The sequence below is a fragment of the Cydia fagiglandana genome, chromosome 19 (assembly GCF_963556715.1).
Source record: "Cydia fagiglandana chromosome 19, ilCydFagi1.1, whole genome shotgun sequence".
NCBI classification, from domain to species: domain Eukaryota; kingdom Metazoa; phylum Arthropoda; class Insecta; order Lepidoptera; family Tortricidae; genus Cydia; species Cydia fagiglandana.
The window spans coordinates 7,280,751-7,302,645 of record NC_085950.1 but is presented as its reverse complement, the minus strand read 5'-3'; the positions used below and the strand labels follow the sequence as shown (position 1 = coordinate 7,302,645).

At 40.7% G+C, this 21,895-nt stretch overlaps 1 protein-coding gene across 1 annotated transcript; it reads right to left on the bottom strand.

The window, feature by feature from the left end:
* On the bottom strand, nt 1–21,774 carry LOC134673829 (nuclear transcription factor Y subunit gamma-like). The gene is made up of 8 exons (XM_063531857.1): nt 21,511–21,774; nt 20,780–20,915; nt 19,113–19,298; nt 17,289–17,417; nt 16,405–16,482; nt 15,612–15,707; nt 13,342–13,449; nt 1–1,617 (listed from the first exon to the last, which is right to left on the bottom strand). The coding sequence occupies exons 1-8, from the start codon at nt 21,534–21,536 to the stop codon at nt 1,546–1,548; spliced, it is 831 nt and encodes a 276-aa protein (XP_063387927.1). The 5' UTR covers nt 21,537–21,774; the 3' UTR covers nt 1–1,545.
* Nucleotides 21,775–21,895: the final 121 nt, after the last annotated feature.

Here is a 21,895-nt window from a genome sequence, read left to right as displayed (position 1 = left end):
TTTCAAACATAATATATTAAAAATAAATTATTTACAAAATCACATAACTGTACACATTCAATCAATAGCTTCTGTCATCTCATCAGTGAATGGCGCATATGCACATAGCTTCTCGAAACTGCGTCGAGTTTTATAGGCACCATCAGATATTATCGGAGCGGCCGATATGCTCAAAAGTATCTGAACATGGTTGCGTGTTCACATATCACGGCTCCCCAATAAGTAATACTTATTTGTAAAATTTAAATAACGAGCATTATTTGTGGATTTTGCCGCCCTCTGTCGTGTAAGACCCTTTATATTGAGACAGACAGACGGCTGGACAGACAACAAATTGATCCTATATGGGTACCGTTTTTTCCTTTTGATGTACGGAACCCTAAAGATGTACCTACTATTTTCTCGATTTTTTTTTGTATTTTTGTATTATTTTAATATCCACATTATTGTAATAAATTGCTCATTTGCTATTTTACTAGATTTTATAAAATTCAACATGTGTCATCATCCCTATTCTAATGTACAACGGTTTTCAATGTCCTGCCCCAGAGAGGCGTACGATATGGGAACTTAATTGCCTTGATAATAGAGGCGTGTACAGATATTTGTGAGCACCTTCGCCGCTCCGACATTTCTGATGGCAACTACCGCTTACTCAGGCGGTTAGTAAAGAAATTACTGATTTTCTAGTCGAAGGTAGCAGTTTTAACCTTTTGGACGCCAATGACCGGTGTATCCGCACTGCAGGTCCAACGCCAAAGAGGGTTAATCGGTCACAGACCACAGAGCAACATAGACCTACGTGCTTATGCATAAAGTTCAATTTCAGTTTGGACACTTCGGTGACGTGGCGTCCGAGTGACAGCTATTGTGTTTGACACGGCGTCGAAAAGGTTAATACCAAAGAGAATAGAGTGTATAGAGACGGATTGTCAAAGTAAATTATGTAGCCACTGTAAATTTACTGCCATCTTTCGACAGAACATAAAACTGTTAGAACGCCGTTTGACTTTGATCCTTATTCTTTCACTGATATGTGTTAACTTATTAAATATTAATATTAACGCCATCTACTCGACTATAGGCCAAAGATGACCAAATATGGTGCAATATTTTCGAGCGATGGCGCCATAACCTTCAGTCTATGCTCGAGTAGATGGCGTTAATATTAATATTCAACAAGTTAACACACATCAGTGAAAAAATAAGGATCAAAGTCAAATGGCGTTCGAGCAGTGTTAATCTTCTGTCGAAATATGGCAGTAAATGAACTGTAGCTACATAACTTACCATGAGAGTAACTCTCTACTTCAAATTCTCTTTGGTTAACGCATTCACTGCCACCCTCTTTTCCTGTACATTCACCAGGTGCCGCACTTTGCTGTCACTATATAGTATGAACGCGTCTGTGCGTCAAAGGCACAGGGTGAAAGTCACGGCGACGCAAATATGCGTCGGTGGCAGTGAATGCGCTAAGACTGAAACTGGTGTTGGAAGGAAGTTGAGTCTTTTGAAAGACTCGACTCGAGTCCCGCGTCGAGTTTACTAGGAGTCTTCCTGGCTGGCGACTTGCAGGAACACCTGCTGCTGGGGCTGGTGCTGCGCTTGCGACGATACCTGACACAGAATACTATGATGCTTAGATATAAAGGTAAAATTACAGAATAAAATAAGGCTGCTATTTAACTGATCACCAGATTTAGTAAAATTTAATACCAAAAAAATATATTTTACCACCCTAAAATAATGAATGATCACCAAAATTATAACACCATTTTAATGTGAAATGATTACCAATATTATTACATTTTACTATCCTTTTAAAGGAAATGACACCAAACTAATCATTATTAACCCAAAAATTGTAAATGATTACCAAATTCCAAACCCCATTTTAATGTGAAATGATAACCAAATTTTTACATCTGGCTATCCTATTAAAGAAAATGACACCAAAATAATCATTGTAAACCCAAAAATAGTAAATGACCACCAAAATTAGAACTCCATTTTAATGTAAAATTATAACCAAATTTTTAAATCTTGCTATCCTATTAAAGCAAATGACTCCAAAATAATCATTGTAAACCTAAAAAATAGTAAATGGTCACAAAAATTGTAACCCCATCCCCATTAATTTAAAATGTGCAAATATTTAATATATCGTTATCCTATTAAATTAATTAATCCACTTCGTCACCTTTTTCTAGTAGCATTTTATTTCTGTAACAGTCGCAGTTCTAACTTAACCTAACCCACTTTTCTAGTAGCATTTCGTTTCTGTAAGGGTCGCAGTTCAAACCTAACCTAACCCACTCTTCTAGTAGCATTTCTTTTCTGCAAGGGTCGCAGTTCAAACCTAACCTAACCCACTTTTCTAGTAGCATTTCGTTTCTGTATGGGTCGCAGTTCAAACCTAACCTGACCCACTTTTCTAGTAGCATTTCTTTTCTGTAAGGGTCGCAGTTCAAACCTAACCTAACCCACTTTTCTAGTAGCATTTCTTTTCTGCAAGGGTCGCAGTTCAAACCTAACCTAACCCACATTTGTAGTAGCATTTCGTTTCTGTAAAGGTCTCAGTTCAAACCTAACCTAACCCACTTTTCTAGTAGCATTTCGTATCTGTATGGGTAGCAGTTGAAACTTAACCTAACCTACTTTTCTAGTACCATTTCGTTTCTGTAAGGGTCGCAGTGCTAACCTAACCCACTTAACTGATAGCAGTTGTAACACTTTAGGGTAGCCACCCAGTGTTATAAACGTCTGAATGTTATTATAGATAGATACGTTATAGGTTAGAAAAGTAGATGTTTGTTTGGTAAGAATTTGGTGGTTAATATACGTTCTACACGGGTATTAGAGTAGATAGGTCAAGGTCGGAGACCAGAAATGTTGTTTTTAATCTTCACATATACGCTTTTGGCTATATTTAGAGGATAAAACTTACCGGAATGGTAGGCCATCAATCATCTATAAATCGTCGCATTTAGCGCATCCATTGTTCGTTCCTGCATTGTGCTGGGACATAAATACCTTGTTTTCTTTGGAGTTTACACATTTCACAATTGAAATACATTTGTACATGGTTACACTACATATAAATAGCTTTGACTTGGTAAAGCGGGTTGAATCGGTGTTGTTTATTACTGTCGCAGTAAACATTGACGTCTGTCAATGACAGTTGGTTTGTTGTCTGTGGTTTTGCACAGACAATCAGTCATACATAAAGAGTATTTATGAATAAACATTTGGTATGTGTTCTTTTATATTTTGCAATTCGTAGTTATAAATAATGTCCTTATTTTTAGCTTTCGAAATTAGTAATTCTTTTTATTTTTGGTGACTTCGGTTTTCTGTAAATTGGATCCGGTCAGTTGCGATGTCATTGAATGGGAGGTTTTCCATTCACCACTTTGTCTGTGGCTTTTGCCATTTCCAATTTCGCTTCATCATTACTATCTTTCGAGACAAGATGTAAGACGTAATTTGTACATCATGTCGGCAATTGATTCATGGGGTATGTATTTTATCTAAAGATTGTATTTCCTAAAACTCTGTTAAATTCGGTGTTCAATGTTTTAATCGTTGATATATTTTGTTCCAGCTTGGCCCAAAATATGATTAACCTAGCTTCCTATGCGCCGGTAATGGCGGCATAACCTTTTCACCTCTTTCAAACCAACTTGGTGAGTTGTCCACACTTTCTAAATATACGGAAGGAAAGGCGAAGTTGTTTATTGTCAATTGCAATTAGCTAATGTCGTGTTTTGGTGTGATTTTCCAGCAATCCCTTGACAAAGATGAGAGATCATTTTGTTTCACCGCGTGCGCATACGTCGCCACGTCTGGTGTCTAATATAAGGGACTCGGCTTAGAAACCGGTAAGGATTTTTTAATCTAATTATTTCCGCAAGCTAAATCGCGCTTTGTCCCAATTAAATTTAAAATATAACTTGTTATAACATAACCTCTCTAAAACCTAGAACATTCTCTTTGTTTCTAGGATCCCTTCTTGGCTTGGCCTGTCCCTTGGCTTGCCTTCTTCATCTTCTTGGCCCTATGGCTTTTGGAAGATCTAGGGTGGTGTCGCACCATGCTAGTTGAGAAGCCGTCTTCTCCACTTAATTTTTGGACTCGAGGTGAAGTGTTTATACGATAAAACTGTGAGTTAAAAACTTATATTTACATTAGTGACTGTGTTCCTTTGCTGGAAAGGATAAACAATATTTAAGTCTGAATTTCTTTTTAACGTGAACTTTCTACATGGTAAATTCTATTATTAATAAGAAACCTGTAATTCCTATGTAGGATTTTGTGTGTATTACAGGCCCAAATATGCCTGAGATGTACTTAAGTTAAATTTAATTAGTAATAGTTACGGTACGTAATTTAAATGTTAAGTCTCGAGGCCGCAGCAGGTCTTATTGTGATGTAAAGTGAATAAAAGTATTTAGTAAATAAATTTGTATTTTCATTTGGATATGTCATACGTTTGATGAGTATAGTATCCTGGCGTCCTACTTTAAATATTTGGATAGCTATTCTCACTCCATAGTGGCAGAAACCACGACCCTATCTATGCTCGTAGTTAGCCGTAAGCATTTTTGAATTTTTAAGTAGGTAGATCTTGGGGGTTCTGGACCACTTACCCAGAGCTCACCCTCCCCTATTACAGTGGCGTGCCCAACGTATGGCCTATGGAGTATGACATTTCCAAGTGAAACATTTTAGAAATATTTTAGTATTAAGGTTGTTATATGTAAAGGGAATTGCAAATTGTTGTTTTAAAATGTTGTTTGTGTTGGAGGTTAAACTTATAAATTTAACCAACTTATAAATAAAGCTATACTTTATACGCTAAATAATTAGCTATACTTAAAGAGATTTTCTCAATATTTTAAAATACTTTAAAAGGGTTAAAATCTAATAAAATTTTAACTAATCTTTAAAATATTATAACTCTATACTGACTTACTTCTGATATTACATATCAATCTTGAAAAATGGATTTCATAAAAGCGGGTTGTAAAATCACCCATTTACATAAAGACGAAATGTCACATGAATTAGCGATTCGCAGACTTCCGGTTAATCCCATCTCACGTAGATCCAGTCTGTGTCAAGCTTTGAAACAGACTGCAGATTTAGCCAAAAAGGGTAGTCTAAAGTTCCAGGACTTGGTAATAAGTAATGAAGCTTCCGAATTAGAACTCTGTCAGCATAAGGTAGAGGAGATAGAGATAGAAGCAAAAGGAGAATTATCAGCAGCGGCGATCGACAGGCTATCCTCGCGTTGCAAATATTTATTGTGTCGTATTTCACGGTTGCCTCAGGAGACCGAAGCGGTACTTCTGTTGAAAACGTTAATTACTTCTTTATTGGATCGGTTGAATGAGCAAGGCTCTTCTGCGTCGTCTGGTTCGAATGATGACTTTCAATCTCCTAACGAATCTCGTATTGTTAGAGAGATTATTTACAAAACGGATAAGACTTTTAATATAAATTCTTTAAATTTGAAATTTAAAGGTGACACTTGTGTTCGTACTTTCCTGTCTCGCCTCGAAGAGTTGCGAGATGCTAGAAGAATTTCCGAAAGCCGAATATATAGAGGTTTTCCTGAGATTCTCGAAGGTCCTGCGTTGTCGTGGTTCCGGTCGCAACGTACGAAACTTACTACTTATAAAGAAGTCACCGCGGCTTTACAAGATGAATTTGATATACCTGATTTGGATCATCAGTTGTTACAGGAAATACGGGCTAGGACTCAAGCCAAGTCTGAAACTATTGTTTATTTCGTATCGACCATTCTAGGAATGTATGAGCGTCTTGCAAAAGAGGTTCCTGAACAAGAAAAGCTGGATACTATGATGAGAAACATTCGTCCGGAGTATTCCAAAGATTTAGCTTTACATGACATAGGATCGATTGAGCAGTTGAAGTCGTTGTGTAAACGCATAGAACTAGCTCAGGTTAAGGCTAAACAATTTCGTGAACCGGTTTTATCAAACCAGTCAAATAATTCTTCATCAGAACATCCACCAAAGAACGTTGAACCTAGGAATAGGTCCTTCCAGTCTCGTTTTCCTAATTCTTCCAGAAACTTTGTTGCTGCGGCAGCACAAAGCTCTTCTCAACTAAAATGTTTTAGATGTGGTAGGTCCAACCATAACACTAAAGAGTGCAAGAGCTCTAGAGATATCGTTTGCTTTAAATGTGGAGAAAAAGGGGTGAAAACTCCCGAATGTGTTAAATGTAACTCCAAGACAAAAAACTAAATAAGGTCTTTTCTGCTAATAATAAATGTCGATCTTCTGCTCCCTATCGCGCAGAAAAGACGATTTTCTTTAATCCTCCAAAGGGAGACAATAGGGTATATGCGCTATTGAATATACTTAACTTGAATTTCAAGGCATTGTTAGATTGTGGTGCCAGTGTTAGTTTCCTGGGCCACAACAGCCATTTAGTATTCGCCACAGGTGGGATTCCTATTCAAAAACATACGAAACCTGTTATGGTGAACGTAGCTGACGATCATCGAATCGTATCTACTGAATATATGGTTTTACCAGTAAATTATAAAGGTCAAGTTAAACTTATACACTTTAATATTCAACCGGAGATTGCCACTCCAATGGTACTTGGTTTAAACTTTTGGAGAGCCTATGGATTAGCTCCAGGCCTCATTACTGATATAGAAAAAACTGATTCTCATTATATTGCTAGTCTTGACGCTTTACCGTCAGAGACAGGACTTACTACTTATGACTCTTTATCTTCTGAACAAAAGTCTCGACTTGAGGCTACTAAATCTCTTTTTGATCAAATTGATACTGATAAGGTTGGTTTGGGAAAGACTCACTTAATGGAACATGTTATAAATACCGGAGATACTCCTCCGATAAAACAAAAATATTATCGACTTAGTCCTTTTAAACAAGCTGCACTAGCTAAAGAAGTAGATCGTATGCTGAAAGAAGGAATTGTCGAACCTTCTCATTCCCCATGGAATTCTCCTGTCGTTATGGTGGAAAAACCTAACGGAGACTTAAGACTTTGTTTAGATAGTAGAAAAGTAAACGCAGTTTCAAAATCTGATGCGTATCCCGTACCACATGTTCAATACATACTGGATAATTTACGCGATGCGAAATTCCTTACCTCTCTTGATTTGAGTGCGGCATATCATCAGATTCCTCTTAGTGAAGACTCCAAGGAGAAAACTAGTTTTACTGTACCAGGAAAAGGGTTATTCCACTATAATAGAATGTGTTTTGGTTTGGTAGGCGCTTCTGCGACTATGCAACGTCTCATGGATAACCTCTTTACTTCCCATTTTGATCACAAGGTTTTCTGTTATATTGATGACATAATTATTTGTACTTCCGATTTCGATGAACACATAAGATTACTTAAAGCGGTTTTTGAAAAATTAAAATCAGCAAATTTAACTATTAATATGAAAAAGTCATCCTTCTGTAGGAGTGAACTGAAATATCTAGGATATTTAGTTGATAGATACGGTCTGCGAACCGATCCATCTAAAATTGATGTAATTTTAAATTTTCCTACGCCTAAAGATGCTAAGGATATTAAACGTTTTCTTGGAATGTGCGGTTGGTACCGTCGTTTCATTAATAATTTCGCAAAGATAGCTCGTCCCTTATCTCGCTTAACGAGTAAGAAAGTAAAATTTGAATGGACAAATGAAGTTAACGATTCTTTTAACATACTTAAATCTGCCTTAGTTTCTTCTCCTATTCTTAAATGCCCTAACTTTAATGAAAGCTTCTATATACATACGGATGCATCTTCTTACGCCGTAGGCGCGGTCTTGACTCAGTCTTATAATGGAATCGATCATCCGATCGCATACTGCAGCCGTACACTTAACCAACCAGAAACGAACTATTCGGCTACTGAGCGCGAACTCTTAGCTGTGATTTATGGTCTCGAGCAATTTCGTGCATATGTAGAAGGGAGAAAATGCTATATTATAACTGATCATGCATCTTTAAAATGGTTCCAAAACTTGAAAAACCCTACTGGACGATTAAATCGATGGGCGTGTAGATTAAGTCAATTTAACTTTGAAATTATTCATCGGAAGGGCAAAGAACATGTCATACCTGACTGTCTTTCTCGTATTCAGGTCAGTTCTATAAATTCTGTTAATACTCAAGACCCTTGGTATCTTGATATATATAAAAAGGTATCTGAAAAACCTTCTCTCTTTCCCAACTTTAAAATTGAAAATGATAAACTTTTCCGTTACTCTAAGAATAAGTATCGTCTGACAGCTCAATTTGACTGGAAGCTGGTACTCCCTTATGAGCATCGAAATGAAATCTTAAATAAGTATCATGATGATCCTACTGCCGGTCATTTTGGCGTGGCTAAAACCCATTCCAAAATAGCGGACTTATATTATTGGCCTACGTTGTTTCAAGACGTGAAAGAATACGTCGATTCTTGTGAAATTTGTAAAACTTATAAACCTGTTAATTTAGCTCGTCCTGGCTTGATGGGTAATACCCGACGTATATCGTCACCAGGCGAAGCCATATCTTGTGATATTCTTGGTCCCTTTCCTCCGTCTTATTTGAGAAATCAGTATCTTTTTGTATGTGCTGATTATTTCAGTAAGTATGTGACTTTGTTTCCACTACGCAACATAACTGCGAAAGCTATAGTTAAGTGTATGGAAAAAGGGATATTTCTTATACATGGGGTTCCTAAATATATATTCTGCGACAATGGTGTTCAATTTACTTCAAAAGACTTTCGAGACTTAATGTCCAAATATAATGTCCCTCATATTTTCTATAACCCTAGATATCATCCTCAGACGAATCAAACGGAACGAGTGAACCGTGAACTTGTAAGAACTATTGCTTCATACGTGCGTTCTGATCACCGTAACTGGGATAAGAACATATCGGAAATACAATGTGCATTAAATACAGCTCGTCACGAAGTAACTAAAGATACACCGTATTTTCTAACACATGGTCGTCAGATGATTCTAGATGGTTCTCTTTATAATAGTGAAGGTCCTATAGATCAAAACGCGCTCGAATTAGATACCAGCGGTGAGTTTTCTGAAAAACTTAAAGAGCTTAAAACTATATATCAAAAAGTGCGTAACTCGTTGATCGCCTCCCATGAACGTAACGCTAGGTATTACAACATGAGGAAGCGTCACGTAGAACTAGAAGAAGGACAAATCGTTTATAAAAGATGTTTCCCATTGTCAAATGCAGCAAAACATTTCTCCGCTAAATTAGCGCCCCGTTATGACAAGTGTGTCATTCACAAAAAATTAAGTCCTCTTGTATACTCTTTAAAATCCTTAGAAGGAAAACTTCTAGGTAACTTTCATATAAAAGATATTGTACGTCCTGGTGAAGCCGAGCCGTCTTCGTAGCGGTACTCGTCTTTTCACTTGTTGGCTCAATATTTAAATTTGAAATATCCTATATGATACAAAATACTGAACTTACCTACTGAACTGAATGCAGCCTGGCGCAAGCTTGTTTTCATCAGACCGGGTAATTGTTCCATGTATTTGATTCTATATATATTGGTACCGGATGCATACGGACCAATCTTAATCTTGATATGTCCTTATAAAGACATAAAACAATAAATAATCTGAATAAACTACAGAAACTTACTTTACTTATAAACCCTTAAGTGGGACTACTCTATAAAACGTTATTAAATCGTGAAACGAGACTACGTTCTCAATAAACTGTGACTAAACTTTTGTTTGTCGATATAGGAATTGTGTATTGGCTAGATGATGCAGCTCTTTACTTAGTTCCACCTTTGTCGGTGATAGGCAATTTCTTTAATAAAGGGAAAGTTTTTTTTTCTCGGGTTGCCGTCTTTGACATCCTCTTCTAGATTTAGGTAAGTGTTCACTAGGAATAAGTAGACCCGGATCAAAATTAGTTGTTAGTTTTCCTTGGTTGAATTGGCCATTCACCAAGTCATAGGTATAATTTTTGTCATAAGGTGTTTTCTTTACGGATTATCTGTGTTCTCGTGGTTAAGTTTGGTAGGTTAAGGTGTAACTTCATATTAGACGTATAAATTAAAAAAAAAAATTTTTTTTTCCAAAAAAAAAATTTTTTTTAACCCAACTAAAGATGAACTGTAACACTTTAGGGTAGCCACCCAGTGTTATAAACGTCTGAATGTTATTATAGATAGATACGTTATAGGTTAGAAAAGTAGATGTTTGTTTGGTAAGAATTTGGTGGTTAATATACGTTCTACACGGGTATTAGAGTAGATAGGTCAAGGTCGGAGACCAGAAATGTTGTTTTTAATCTTCACATATACGCTTTTGGCTATATTTAGAGGATAAAACTTACCGGAATGGTAGGCCATCAATCATCTATAAATCGTCGCATTTAGCGCATCCATTGTTCGTTCCTGCATTGTGCTGGGACATAAATACCTTGTTTTCTTTGGAGTTTACACATTTCACAATTGAAATACATTTGTACATGGTTACACTACATATAAATAGCTTTGACTTGGTAAAGCGGGTTGAATCGGTGTTGTTTATTACTGTCGCAGTAAACATTGACGTCTGTCAATGACAGTTGGTTTGTTGTCTGTGGTTTTGCACAGACAATCAGTCATACATAAAGAGTATTTATGAATAAACATTTGGTATGTGTTCTTTTATATTTTGCAATTCGTAGTTATAAATAATGTCCTTATTTTTAGCTTTCGAAATTAGTAATTCTTTTTATTTTTGGTGACTTCGGTTTTCTGTAAATTGGATCCGGTCAGTTGCGATGTCATTGAATGGGAGGTTTTCCATTCACCACTTTGTCTGTGGCTTTTGCCATTTCCAATTTCGCTTCATCATTACTATCTTTCGAGACAAGATGTAAGACGTAATTTGTACATCATGTCGGCAATTGATTCATGGGGTATGTATTTTATCTAAAGATTGTATTTCCTAAAACTCTGTTAAATTCGGTGTTCAATGTTTTAATCGTTGATATATTTTGTTCCAGCTTGGCCCAAAATATGATTAACCTAGCTTCCTATGCGCCGGTAATGGCGGCATAACCTTTTCACCTCTTTCAAACCAACTTGGTGAGTTGTCCACACTTTCTAAATATACGGAAGGAAAGGCGAAGTTGTTTATTGTCAATTGCAATTAGCTAATGTCGTGTTTTGGTGTGATTTTCCAGCAATCCCTTGACAAAGATGAGAGATCATTTTGTTTCACCGCGTGCGCATACGTCGCCACGTCTGGTGTCTAATATAAGGGACTCGGCTTAGAAACCGGTAAGGATTTTTTAATCTAATTATTTCCGCAAGCTAAATCGCGCTTTGTCCCAATTAAATTTAAAATATAACTTGTTATAACATAACCTCTCTAAAACCTAGAACATTCTCTTTGTTTCTAGGATCCCTTCTTGGCTTGGCCTGTCCCTTGGCTTGCCTTCTTCATCTTCTTGGCCCTATGGCTTTTGGAAGATCTAGGGTGGTGTCGCACCATGCTAGTTGAGAAGCCGTCTTCTCCACTTAATTTTTGGACTCGAGGTGAAGTGTTTATACGATAAAACTGTGAGTTAAAAACTTATATTTACATTAGTGACTGTGTTCCTTTGCTGGAAAGGATAAACAATATTTAAGTCTGAATTTCTTTTTAACGTGAACTTTCTACATGGTAAATTCTATTATTAATAAGAAACCTGTAATTCCTATGTAGGATTTTGTGTGTATTACAGGCCCAAATATGCCTGAGATGTACTTAAGTTAAATTTAATTAGTAATAGTTACGGTACGTAATTTAAATGTTAAGTCTCGAGGCCGCAGCAGGTCTTATTGTGATGTAAAGTGAATAAAAGTATTTAGTAAATAAATTTGTATTTTCATTTGGATATGTCATACGTTTGATGAGTATAGTATCCTGGCGTCCTACTTTAAATATTTGGATAGCTATTCTCACTCCATAGTGGCAGAAACCACGACCCTATCTATGCTCGTAGTTAGCCGTAAGCATTTTTGAATTTTTAAGTAGGTAGATCTTGGGGGTTCTGGACCACTTACCCAGAGCTCACCCTCCCCTATTACACAGTTTAACTTAGTTTTCTAGTAGCATAACGAAATGCTAGTAGAAAAGTAGATTAGGTTAGGTTATAGGTATGCGGTGCGGGCTAAGGGGGTTGAGCGGGAGGGGCTAGTAATTTTGACATCAGTTTACTTTATTTGGTAATATGTATACATTTTTTGGTAATCATAGTGGTTTATTTAGGTGAAAATATCGCATTAATTTGGTCTTCAAGATTTGGTGATCATTAATGATTTTTGGTGATCATTCAATATATTTGGTATTTGAATACAATTTGAAGTACATTCGTAATTAAAATGGTGGTACTTTTGTATTTTTAGGCCTTATTTTTTTGGTGTTCAGTAATTTTTTTTGGTAAGCATGATTTTTTTTATTTAGGGTACCAAAGTATTTTTTGGTGGTCATTATATTTGTAGCCATAAAATAATAGTACTACCTACTACTACCGTACAGAAAGAACGCTTCCTACAAAACCGAAGTTTGGCAGCGTTTAAGGGATGAATCATGCTGTCGCTATCTATTGTGTGGCAATATCCCTTTCGACTATTTAGGGTTGTCAAAATTCAAGTCATTATCTTATATGTGGTCGTGCACGCAAAAGGACGTCAAGTGGTGCCAATCCTAATAATTGCTCGCAAGCTCGCAGCAATGCTGAGCCAAATGGAGCCGAGTTTGCCCGAAAGGAAGAGTGTCTCCCCACTGGTAAAATCAGGCTTGCGAAACTCCTGACTTCAGTCAAACTCGGCTCCGCTCGGCTCAGCATTGCTCCGAGCAATTATTAGGGTTGGCACCACTTGACTCCCTTTTGCGTGCACGACCACAGATAAGATAATCACTTGATTTTTGACAACCCTAAATAGCCGAAAGGGATAGTGTCATATATTAGAAAGGGCCAGCATGATTCGACCCTGAACCGCTGTCAAACTTCGTTTTTGTAGGAAGTTTCCTTTCTGTACGGTAGTACTATTAATTATTCTGTGGTAAAATGGAAAATGTATTGATATATATAGTTGTTTTTTTTAGCACCAGAAAAAAAGGTAAACAATCTTGTGTCTTTTTATTGAAAAACTCTTTTAATAATAAAATAAGTCACGGCTAATATTTAACAATTATGAATCATATACGATTATGTACGTTCTTTTGCTTTTATAAATAATAGTAACTGATTTTCAAAAAGCGATTTTCAATTAAAAGACACTCGAAGATCGCCTAGTCTTTTTCCAAAGCTAAAAGCTGACCTGTATAATCTGCGAGTTGTGTGGCTGCGCTTGTATGATGATGGGTTGTGTGGGATTATTCTGCACCTGCAGCCGTATCATGTTCAGCTGGGCCTGCGTTAGCTGCAACTGTAACCAACACATTTATATAAGCACGTTATAGTTCAGAAAAAAAGAAAAGTTGTTTTATTTCATTCCGCAAGAAGCTCACTTATTTACAAGCTTTTTATTAACTTGCAATGTACCTTATTTTAGTAGGTATTTAAAGCTGGCCAGTTATTAAAACCTTATACTAAAATGAATTCTGTTGAAATATAAGTGAATAGGTCCATTAACCGAGACGACCGGTCTGGCCTAGTGGGTAGTGACCCTGCCTATGAAGCCGATGGTCCCGGGGTCGAATCCTGGTAAGGGCATTTATTTGTATGATGATACAGATATTTGTTACTGAGTCATGGTTGTTTTCTATGTATTGAAGTATTTATATTTATATTATATATGTCGTTGTCTGAGTACCCACAACACAAGCCTTCTTGAGCTTACCGTGGGGCTTAGTCAATTTGTGTAAAAAATGTCTTATATAAATAAAAATAGGGTGATAGCGTACCGGCAGCTGCTGCACGTCGCCCTGCGGAGTCACCACCTGCTGCACGAGCGTCACGGGCTGCGGCACCACGCTCGGGGCCGCGCTGTGGGACTGTTGCTGCAACAACCGACATTATAGAGTGATAGCGTACCGGCAGCTGCTGCACGTCGCCCTGCGGAGTCACCACCTGCTGCACGAGCGTCACGGGCTGCGGCACCACGCTCGGGGCCGCGCTGTGGGACTGTTGCTGCAACAACCGACATCATAGAGTGATAGCGTACCGGCAGCTGCTGCACGTCGCCCTGCGGAGTCACCACCTGCTGCACGAGCGTCACGGGCTGTGGCACCACGCTCGGGGCCGCGCTGTGGGACTGTTGCTGCAACAACCGACATTATAGAGTGATAGCGTACCGGCAGCTGCTGCACGTCGCCCTGCGGAGTCACCACCTGCTGCACGAGCGTCACGGGCTGCGGCACCACGCTCGGGGCCGCGCTGTGGGACTGTTGCTGCAACAACCGACATTATAGAGTGATAGCGTACCGGCAGCTGCTGCACGTCGCCCTGCGGAGTCACCACCTGCTGCACGAGCGTCACGGGCTGCGGCACCACGCTCGGGGCCGCGCTGTGGGACTGTTGCTGCAACAACCGACATTATAGAGTGATAGCGTACCGGCAGCTGCTGCACGTCGCCCTGCGGAGTCACCACCTGCTGCACGAGCGTCACGGGCTGCGGCACCACGCTCGGGGCCGCGCTGTGGGACTGTTGCTGCAACAACCGACATTATAGTGATAGCGTACCGGCAGCTGCTGCACGTCGCCCTGCGGAGTCACCACCTGCTGCACGAGCGTCACGGGCTGCGGCACCACGCTCGGGGCCGCGCTGTGGGACTGTTGCTGCAACAACCGACATTATAGAGTGATAGCGTACCGGCAGCTGCTGCACGTCGCCCTGCGGAGTCACCACCTGCTGCACGAGCGTCACGGGCTGTGGCACCACGCTCGGGGCCGCGCTGTGGGACTGTTGCTGCAACAACCGACATCATAGAGTGATAGCGTACCGGCAGCTGCTGCACGTCGCCCTGCGGAGTCACCACCTGCTGCACGAGCGTCACGGGCTGTGGCACCACGCTCGGGGCCGCGCTGTGGGACTGTTGCTGCAACAACCGACATTATAGAGTGATAGCGTACCGGCAGCTGCTGCACGTCGCCCTGCGGAGTCACCACCTGCTGCACGAGCGTCACGGGCTGCGGCACCACGCTCGGGGCCGCGCTGTGGGACTGTTGCTGCAACAACCGACATTATAGTGATAGCGTACCGGCAGCTGCTGCACGTCGCCCTGCGGAGTCACCACCTGCTGCACGAGCGTCACGGGCTGCGGCACCACGCTCGGGGCCGCGCTGTGGGACTGTTGCTGCAACAACCGACATTATAGAGTGATAGCGTACCGGCAGCTGCTGCACGTCGCCCTGCGGAGTCACCACCTGCTGCACGAGCGTCACGGGCTGCGGCACCACGCTCGGGGCCGCGCTGTGGGACTGTTGCTGCAACAACCGACATTATAGTGATAGCGTACCGGCAGCTGCTGCACGTCGCCCTGCGGAGTCACCACCTGCTGCACGAGCGTCACGGGCTGCGGCACCACGCTCGGGGCCGCGCTGTGGGACTGTTGCTGCAACAACCGACATTATAGAGTGATAGCGTACCGGCAGCTGCTGCACGTCGCCCTGCGGAGTCACCACCTGCTGCACGAGCGTCACGGGCTGCGGCACCACGCTAGGGGCCGCGCTGTGGGACTGTTGCTGCAACAACCGACATTATACGTTCAAAACGGGTCACTCGTGTCATTTTGGCCGAATAGTCAAATACCCTAGGTAGGTAAGTTTTCATCGTTTTGACAGTTCGAAAAAAGAAACTGATTTGCCTTGTAGTCAAATACCCTGATGTTGTAGTTTGGCCACGGTCTGTCTTATGTCAAATATAGTCAGAGAGAATCATACTGTATTTGTCTTACGCTATTACCAGCACCCAAAAGAAAGAGATGCTTTAGTTTTTTTGTCCTTATTTCCTGACAAATTATGTTTGACACTGATTTAAACTTTCACGATTATTTAACATTATGAAACTGCACAACCACGGGTGGGGTGGGTGAGACCACGGGGACAACGCCGTCCTCGAAACGTCGGAGGTAAATCTTAAAACTTAAATACGCGATTAAGTCCCGTTGTGCAGTTTCATAAATTATGTTTGCCCGGCTACATTTTAAATAGAGGAGTATACCTTTAAACGAGCAGTTATACATATATTTCGGGGATCTCGGAAACGGCTAGACTTTAACGATTTCGATGAAATGTGCTATATGTGGGTTTTCGGGGGCGATAAATCGATCTAGCTAGGTGTCTTATCTCTGGGAAAACGCACATTTTTGAGTTTTTATATGTTTTCTGAGCAAAGCTCGATCTCCCAGATATTAGAGGTGTAACTATTTACACAACCTACCTGCACAACCTGGGCGCACGGCTGTATGACAAATTGTTGCTGGTTTGAAGTCGGCAGCGTTTGCTGTTGCTGCACCACCTACAATACACAATTATTATTTATTTATTTACAAATAACAGACTACTAGTCGTAAAAGTAATAAAATACTAAGGGTCGGTTGCAGCAAACTGTTCGTATCGTTAAAGAGTTCGCTAAATTTTTATGTATGGAAAGTTTCATAGTGGCGCGCCGGCTGACGTTGATCAGTCTGTCAAATGTGGTTGGTGCAAGGGTCAGTTGCAGTTGGTGCAACCGACCCTAACTGTCCCTTATTCGACAACAATGAGTTACCGTCCAGTGGCGCTCTCATTAGGGGAATTGTGTTTTCTAATAAACCAATCCATTTCTGTATAATCCAGTATATTAATGCAATAGAAGTAGCACCTCAAGTATTTATTGTACAAAAAGATATCAAAAATTACATACAATTGGTAAGAAGTACAAAGGTGCACTTATCCCTCTGAGGGATCTCTTCCAGTACCTTACCTTTGAGTAGGTGAGAGGAGGGAGAGAGTAGGTCCCACTGATTCCCCATTTTTTTTATCTATGTGATATAGTATTTCATTTATATAGGGCGCGTCCGGTTTGTGATTTTAAAAACAACACTGAACTGAATACTTACGACTTGGCTACGATACGACATTGCGCGACTGGCGACGGCGGCAGCGACAAGCATAGCTGGGAACGAAAGTCCCAATCGCTATACGCAGGCGCCTCGCGCCATGACCCGAGTGGCCCTAGGCTAAATACGCCCCACCTATGTTTATCGCTGCCGCCGTCGCAAGTCGCGCAATGTCGTGGCCGAGCCGTTAGAATCTTCTGAGCCGCTCGGTTTATAAACTCACATGTTCGGTGGCGGTATGCCTGGGAGGATCCTCTCGCGGCTTGCTCGGCTTCACCTCGTGTCGCGGCACGATGTCGATTAGGAAATCGAACTGGTCGGACTTGGATATCGCCATCGCTATGTCGTTGCGCTGCAAATATAGATACAACAGGTTATTTAGGACTATTACATTTTTTTTATCTACGTATTTAAAAGGAGCATTTATCAATGAGACTGTCGGCTCCGTTGGGCCTCTAAATTACATGAGTTTTAATAAGTGTTACTCGTGTAGAGGAGCCATTAGATATTTCTTAGGACTATACATAATCCGTAATAAATCATACTTCTGCTGCATTACATGTTTTCTATAGTACAGAAATATGACACGGGTATTAAACTCATAAACTGCCTATCGTGCGAGCCACGAGCTGAGCCAGGAGACGCGAGTGTAAGCAAGGGGCTCGTGGCTCGCGTGGAGGAGCGGTTTATTGGGTACGAGTCAAAGGGGCTCGCGTTCGCGATGGGCTCGCGCGGGACGCGCGTTTGCGTATAGACTGGCATTCAGGTACAAACCTTATACCGTGCCATTAGTGTTTAAAATCGATTAGCTCGACGAGCCACGAGGCGAGAGTGTAAGCATTAGCTCGACGTGCTTACGCGCTCGAGGCGAGCCACGAGACGAGCCACGAGCCGCGTATGTAAATCGCCTATTGAAGTTGCTGGTTTGGATCGAGAGTGCAGTGTAGTAGATGGCGATCAAAATAGATCAGGGATGGTCGCAGTAATACATAGGCTGTGGAGCCTTATATAACCCCTAACACTAAGAAGAAGAAATCGCCTATTAGGAATTAGATATAGAGAAGTAATGTTTGTCGTGGGCTATTGTGAGTACCTGCAAAGTCCTCCTCTTATTATCCTCAGTATGGTTCCAGGCCCGCATGGTGAGCTCGTGGATGAAGATCTCGGCCGCCTTGGCGAAGAGGACTGGGGCCTCGGCGGATATCATCTTCACTTCCTCGTCTAAGGTCATGATTCTATTAAGGCGTATCCAGACTGGTAAATTTTTCGCCAATCTGATTAAATTGCCCGATCGAATCAAGACGTGCGGACGCAAACGCCAATTTGGCTCGCCGAATTCAACCGCCGATAATGCCCGATATTACCGACAAAATGAGGCGCGGACGCAAGAATACCAATTTGTGAGGCCAGTATTTTCGTTCTGGTGCATTTTTTCAATTTAGAGGGCTCTAATTTCACCATAAATCTAAAATTGGCGATTGACGCCAATTTCATTTCTGATTAAATCGACCGATTCGATCAGTCCCGTCTGGATACCGCTTTAGATATAGAGAAGCAATGTTTGTCGTGGTTGGCTATTGTGAGTACCTGCAAAGTCCTCCTCTTGTTATCCTCAGTATGGTTCCAGGCCCGCATGGTGAGCTCGTGGATGAAGATCTCGGCCGCCTTGGCGAAGAGGACTGGGGCCTCGGCGGATATCATCTTCACTTCGTCGTCTAAGTTCATGATTCTATTAAGGCGTATCCAGACTAGTCAATTTTTCGCCAATCTCATTAAATTGCTCGATCGAATCAGGACGTGCAGACGCAAACGCCAATTTGGCTCGCCGATTACCGATAAAATGAGGTGCCGACGCAAAAATACCAATTTGAGAGGCCAGTATTTTCGTTCTAGGACATTATTTCAATTTAGAGGACTCTAATATCACCATAAATCTAAAATTGGCGATTGACGCCAATTTCATTTCTGATCAAATCGGTCGATTTGATCAGAAATGCAATGCAAATCAGAGAAGCAATGTTTGTCGTGGTTGGCTCTTAGCAAGTACCTGCAAAGTCCTCCTCTTATTATCCTCAGTATGGTTCCAGGCCCGCATGGTGAGCTCGTGGATAAAGATCTCGGCCGCCTTGGCGAAGAGGACTGGGGCCTCGGCGGATATCATCTTCACTTCGTCGTCTAGCTTCATGATCTTCTTTATGCGGGCTAGAGGCAGTGCTTGGGTTTTGAAGTCTTCCTAAAAAATCCGAATCGGTTTAGAAATGACGGACTTCTAAAGATATAGTCGTTAGATTCGTAGCTGGCCCGAACGGTTAATCTTTTGTCTATTGTTAAGTAAAACGGCGCGTTATTGAATTACAACTACTATGGAAATTGCAATAAGATTCAAAATGAACACATGGAAAAATAATTTGTCACTTCTTGTGTGGTCCCTCTACCACATAATAAGTAATTACCGAGTGCCGGCGAGTCGAGCGCTACAGTATACATTTTATACGGCACATATTCTGATACAAGGCTATAAAAAATAAGTAATATGCTACGGGCTACGAAGCATGAGGTCCCAGATTCAAACATGGGCATTTGTTTGTATATTTATCTATCTCTTAATATTTTTTTCCTGAGTTATGGATGTTTTCTATGTATTTAAGTATTACAATATGTATCTTCATCTACTATTCACAACACAAGCCCTTTATGTATGTATTTGTTACTTTTGTTTGTTTACTGTTTATTTGTTTAACCTTTGAGGCAAATAGACTTAAGTTTAAGGCCAGGCCACACCGGATGCGTGTGCGTGACGTGCGCGTGCACGTACGCGTCCCGCTGCGTTGTATAATATGAAAACTCATAAGAGAGGACACACCGCTTGCGTGACGTGTGCGTGACGTGCGCGTACGCGTGACTTGCACGCAACGCAGCTCCGACGAGACAAACCGGCTGCGTGCTGCGTGCACGCGTCCACGCAGCGGAGCGGCAACGTCGCTTCGTTGCGTGCAGTGATGACGTTGTGTTTAACTGCGTTCCCTATGAGAGGGCGAACCGAGCAGGTTCGGACGCGCACAGCTCGGTGCTGCATAGGTGCTGTGCGTGTACACGCGCAGCCACTTGTATTTATTTACAACTCGGCCGGTGCGCGTGCTGGTTTTTAATACGGATTCAGTGATAAAAGAAAAACGAATTAAAATCTTTCGTTAATATGAATGTATATTTACAACATAGCACAAAGATTACCACAAATACGTCTTAAAAAAAATTAATTTGGCCTGTGGGAAAGAATCGATTTTAGGTATTAATGATACTATTGGAAAACAAGGTTGTTGTAAGTATTGTGAACTATTTTGCGTCGGTGAACAATATTATGTACTCTCAACTATCTCGATTCAAATATGAGACATTTTTTTCTTCTAATTGCAATGGCGGCATAGGTGAGCAGCATCCATTTGCAACGGGAGTTATAATAACATGATGTGGGTACTGTCGCAGGAGTATTTTATTTTACTGCACGCATGACTGAGCTGCAGCGTGCGCCTGCGTGGCGTGTGCAGCACGTTGCGTGGCGTGCGCTGCGTGACGTGCGCGTCACCCGGTGTGACAGGGGTGCTGCGCACGTCACGCAGCGCACTCCACGCAACGTGCTGCACACGCAGCCGGTGTGGCTCGGCCTTTATAGTTAGCTACATCTTCAAGGTTCTTGATATTCATATCTAAACTCACCGCAGTGACCTTCCTGATATCATCAGTGACCTTGGCCCAGAACTGCTGCAGGTTCTGATGCTGGGTGTCAGCGGAGTCCTCTGCTGGCCCCTCCTGCTCGAGAGACTCCTCCGCAGTTGAGGTCCCAGCTTGGTCTCTGTAAGTACGGTTTATTTCTATTGTTATGAACTATTTAGCTTTTTTTATAAGTATTAGATTTGATTGTAAGACATAACAGAAGCACCATAGTTGATATTATCTAGAGAAAAAACATAAAATATTACTTAATCTGTATTTCCTTACATTATAAAAATAATATAAATAGTACAAAAAAAATATGGATCAGGACTACCCTATTTAATTTACATACTTATAAATATTATAGCTATCAAACCTATTCATTTTATAATCAGTAGGTAATTATACTAATTAACAACCTATAATTAATTTAGGATTGTTTTTTTTTATATGAAAACAATCCTATAAGTATTAATTAAAGTTATATTCATGATTTGAAAAGTGAAAAAGTAAGTATAAAGTTTCATTTTAGGTTTATCTTTTGAATAAAAACACGTAAAGCCTTTACATTGGACATTGTATTACTTTACTAAAGTAGACGAAACAAAGTAACTTGGCGAAATGAGCTTTAACACACAACAGTGACCAAACATAGTCAAACAACAACAATTTGAATCGAATTTGAACAAGTAGGTTGAGGTAAAAAGATTAATCGGAACTATTCAGGAACTTACGCAGGTACGAAGAAGCACACCGACATCTTGAATTACAATTACAACAGCGATAATGGACGACCTCGTCAAAATAAATTACAGCAATTCAATAACGAATTTAATTTACTACAAAGTGTTTTAGAAAAATATTAGCCGCGGTCCAAAGTTAATGGGACACACACAGTAACCAATAATCAGACTAATATTTGGAGATCTCCAATCACCAATTACTGAAAATGCGCCACCTCCACGATTCGTCCACCGATGACCAGTCACAAGCTTGACGTATTGATGGTGTTGCTAGATTATTGGATGCTCTTTTGGTTGTTCGTACTTCCGGTAACGTAACAATTGACTACAACTTTATCACAATGAATAATTGATTTTAGACTTTTTAAAAGTGATA

Bases quoted from the DNA above. Each gene is read 5' to 3' on its own strand.
- LOC134673829 (XM_063531857.1), bottom strand. From the start codon at position 21,536: ATGTCGGTGTGCTTCTTCGTACCTGC. The intron at 17,418-19,112 runs GTACTTGCTAAG...CTATATTTGCAG, and splicing joins ATAAGAGGAGGACTTTGCAG to CGCAACGACATAGCGATGGC. The intron at 1,618-13,341 runs GTCAGCTTTTAG...ATTCTGTGTCAG, and splicing joins ACAACTCGCAGATTATACAG to GTATCGTCGCAAGCGCAGCA.